This window comes from Coregonus lavaretus (genome assembly GCF_964263955.1).
Source record: "Coregonus lavaretus genome assembly, chromosome: 35".
NCBI lineage: Eukaryota > Metazoa > Chordata > Actinopteri > Salmoniformes > Salmonidae > Coregonus > Coregonus lavaretus.
The window spans coordinates 9215633-9219371 of NC_140022.1; the positions used below are offsets into that span (position 1 = coordinate 9215633).

Here is a 3739-nt window from a genome sequence, read left to right on the forward strand (position 1 = left end):
TGATGTGCTCGCCAGCCCTGATGTTCTGTCCTCATTACTGCTGGATTCCAGAAATAAGGTGTTCATTAATCACCATGCCAACAGCTTTATTACATCACTCTTCACAAGGGGAAAAGAGTACAGTAGGGATAAAAAAAAAGAAACACTCCAAGAGGAGCCTTTGGAAACAGATGAGCTGGGATGAAAGGAAACAAGGCCCCAAATGGCTTCCTCTGTTCTAGTGGGAGGGGGTCTAGACGGGGTTAACAGTATTTGTGTATTAATGCTGCCTCCTACAGGAACCATTATGACATTGCAACAACCCCAACTACACCAGACCAGGCATTACTTAAACGCTCTTTCTGGTTACATGGCGGTATTGCTATAGAAAGGAATGACAGAAAATGTTTTATTGTAAGAAGGCAACTTTATTTCACATTATCTAAGATGGGAGACAAGAGGGTAAAAGAGTTACATATATGTTGTCTGATAAATATGAACAGAAGATAAAAATCCCCCCCAAAAAAGCATGTATGTGGGGGACAGTCAAATATGAAGGATAGCCGTATGGAAAGTCACGGTAGTCTCCTGAGTGCCGGTAAGAGTCTGAGTCAGTGTGATCAGAATGGCTTTATGTAAGTTTAGAGGCGGGTTTGGGTTTTGTTGCATGATGGTTATGTTCAGGTGTGTGTGTGTGTTCAGAAGGGCCTCCCCATCCCCATGCGTGGGTTTAGCGGCGGAGCTCTGTTGGGTGGTGTGATGGCTATGTCCAGGTAGTCTCCTATCTGGAAGCGTTGGGACTGTAGCGTCATGGAGTCATTTTCCCCCTTTCTGCCTGACACAGTGTTGCCGATGTCTTTCACTCTGTAACCATAGAGACCGGGGGTGAGACAACAGTACTTTCATAATGACATCATCCAATCAAACAACTGAGGCCATGTTTAAATACTTTTAAAAGGCTAACACTAACACAGCCGATTCAACTAATCCACTTCCCACCAAGCTCTTGATTAAAGATAGAGTCAGCAACGCACAAAGCAAACAGCTACGTCAGGCCGACTTCCGCAACAACTACAGTGCATTCGGAAAGTATTCAGACGCCTTGACATTTTCCACATTTTGTTACGTTAGCCTTATTCTAAAATTGATTAATTCATTGTTTTCCTCATCAATCTACACACAATAACCCATAATGACAAAGCAAAAACTGGTTTAGAAATGTTTGCTAATTTATTAAAAATTAATTACAGAAATACCTTATTTATATAAGTATTCAGACCCTTTGCTATGAGACGTGAAATTGAGCTCAGGTGCATCCTGTTCCTATTGATCATCCTTGAGATGTTTCTACAACTTGATTGGAGTCCACCTGTTATAAATGCAATTGATTGGACATGATTTGGAATGGCACACACCTGTCTATATAAGGTCCCACAGTTGACAGTGCATGTCAGATCAAAAACCAAGCCATGAGGTCTAAGGAATTGTCCGTAGAGCTCCGAGACAGGAATGTGTCGAGGCACAGATCTGGGGAAGGGTACCAAAACATTTCTGCAGCATTGAAGGTCCCCAAGAACACAGTGTCCTCCATCATTCTTAAATGGAAGAAGTTTGGAACCACCAAGACTTTTCCTAGAGCTGGCCACCTGGCCAAACTGAGCAATCGGGGGAGAAGGGCCTTGGTCAGGGAGGTGACCAAGAACCTGATTAAGTGAGCAGTGTGTCAAGAAGCAGTGCGGCTTGGCAGGGTCGTGTTTCGGAGGTCGCATGGCTCTCGACCTTCGCCTCTCCCAAGTCCATACGGGAGTTGCAGCGATGGGACAAGACTGTAACTACCAATTGGATATCACGAAATTGGGGAGAAAAAGGGGTAAAAAAAGAAGAAATAATTCTAAAAACCTGTTTTTATCATTATGGGGTATTGTGTGTAGATTAAAGAGGGGGAAAAAACGATTTAATCAATTTTAGAATAAGGCTGTAACGTAACAAAATGTGGAAAAAGTCAAGGGGTCTGAATACTTTCCGAATGCACTGTATATAATGGGGAATCTGTTAAGATGCATTACCATAATCTAAATGTGATTTCTGTCATTCTGAACACTGTGGGTGGACCCCCTAATGGTTATGCACCCAACGCATATGGGTCCGGTAAATTCAAATCTTCCCGCTCATGTAGTCCAGCGCCACATTTTCCTAACAGAAACCCAGGTGTGTAGTACTGGACTGGAACAAAACCATGCACACCCTGTGTCCAAGATTATAGAACATGGCTTGACTTGGATCTACAACAGCCCAGTTGCCCTTAAGGTAGACTCAACGAAATTACGTTGCCACGAGCAGCACCGCAGATCCTGCGATGAGCGAGATGCAAGACTTTGCTCTCACACAGTCACACACAGTATCTGCGCATGTGAATGGGTTCGCTTCAAGCTGTTACAGAGAAGTTGAGACTCACGCTTAGTTGTTGCTGAAATTGGCCCACTATGCTGTTTACTTTCTGCATCTACATCATATCGCTGACTCTACCTTTAAGCTAGGACTGTAGTGTAGTATACTAACCTGTAGCCATTTCTTTTGGGCTCGGGATAAACGATGGCGAAACCAAAGTGTGTTCCTTTCTTCCGAGCTTCAGGGTACACCTCCTTCACCAGGCTGGTCAGCTCCTTTAGTGAGGCATCCATCCTTCAGGCGAATAACACAACATCATATATCACCACAATACTCAAAACTATGTAGCCATGGTACCCTGCATAATACACACAACACAATCACCAGTGCTCGACTTGGGCAGGCGCTCACCAGAGCAGAGTGCCGGCACCTAATTTTTTTACTCCTTGAGTTCGTGCACTTCTTCTAGAATAGCGCAAAAGTATTGTGGAGCTCCTGCGCCTAAATATAATATAAACAGAACCGGCACCCAAAATGAGTACCGGCACCTATTTCAGTCCAAGTCGAGCACTGGCTATCACATGACCCTAGGCGCAGGCAACCACTTATATCTTCTTACCATGTGTAGATTTGCAGCTCACTTGAAGGGACTTGTCCTCGTGCGAATTCGTCCACTCTGTGATGCCTGCCACTGTTGGTCGTAAATACCCGCAGCAGAAGAGGACAAGTCTATGGACACACAAACAGTTAGCTAACTGGTTAGCCAGGCTCGTAGCTAGTCTTCTAGAAAATGTGGTGGCAGGAAAAATATTAAATGCCCGTATAGCCGCTTACAGAACTACAACCAATTAGTTTAGTTTGAAGTGGGAGTCACTTGCACAGTTCAAGCAGTGCAGCTACGTTTGCTAGCTAACACAGGCTCGTTAATGCTAGCTACGTTAGCTAATTGCCGTCTCACAAACCAAGCGAAGATAAAGTGCTTATAGCTACCTTTTCCCGGTCGATAGGCTTTTCTGGTATTTTTCGAATCTCTTCTTGTGTGATTCTTGATTCAAGAGCCATTTTAGGGGGTAAATAAATGAATTAATTCACGTTGTTGCTCACTGCAGAAAATATGCAAACACTGTGCCAAATAGTTGTTTCCGTTTCCGCCTTCGTAGCATGATGACGTAGGAAAGGTGCCCAAAAACGATTGCCGTATAAAAAACATATACGAATAGATTGCAGTTAAGTTAATTTTACAACCACTTTTGATAAACATCTGATCTCTCCAGTCACATTAAAGATAGTTCTCAAGTGAATGATTGTATTTCTAGTTTTCTCCCAACAGGTGGCGGTAGACAATTATAGCCATTCTTATGGTCAGCGCTAG

At 43.6% G+C, this 3739-nt stretch overlaps 1 protein-coding gene across 1 annotated transcript; it reads right to left on the reverse strand.

Annotated features, from left to right (window-relative positions):
- Positions 1-515: 515 nt before the first annotated feature.
- On the reverse strand, positions 516-3517 carry LOC311109682 (histone deacetylase complex subunit SAP18-like). Its single transcript, XM_084152645.1, has 4 exons — positions 3358-3517; positions 2987-3096; positions 2539-2661; positions 516-843 (listed from the first exon to the last, which is right to left on the reverse strand). Exons 1-4 carry the CDS (start codon positions 3427-3429, stop codon positions 678-680), a joined length of 471 nt encoding a protein of 156 aa, XP_084008771.1. The 5' UTR covers positions 3430-3517; the 3' UTR covers positions 516-677.
- Between the last annotated feature and the right edge of the window lie 222 nt (positions 3518-3739).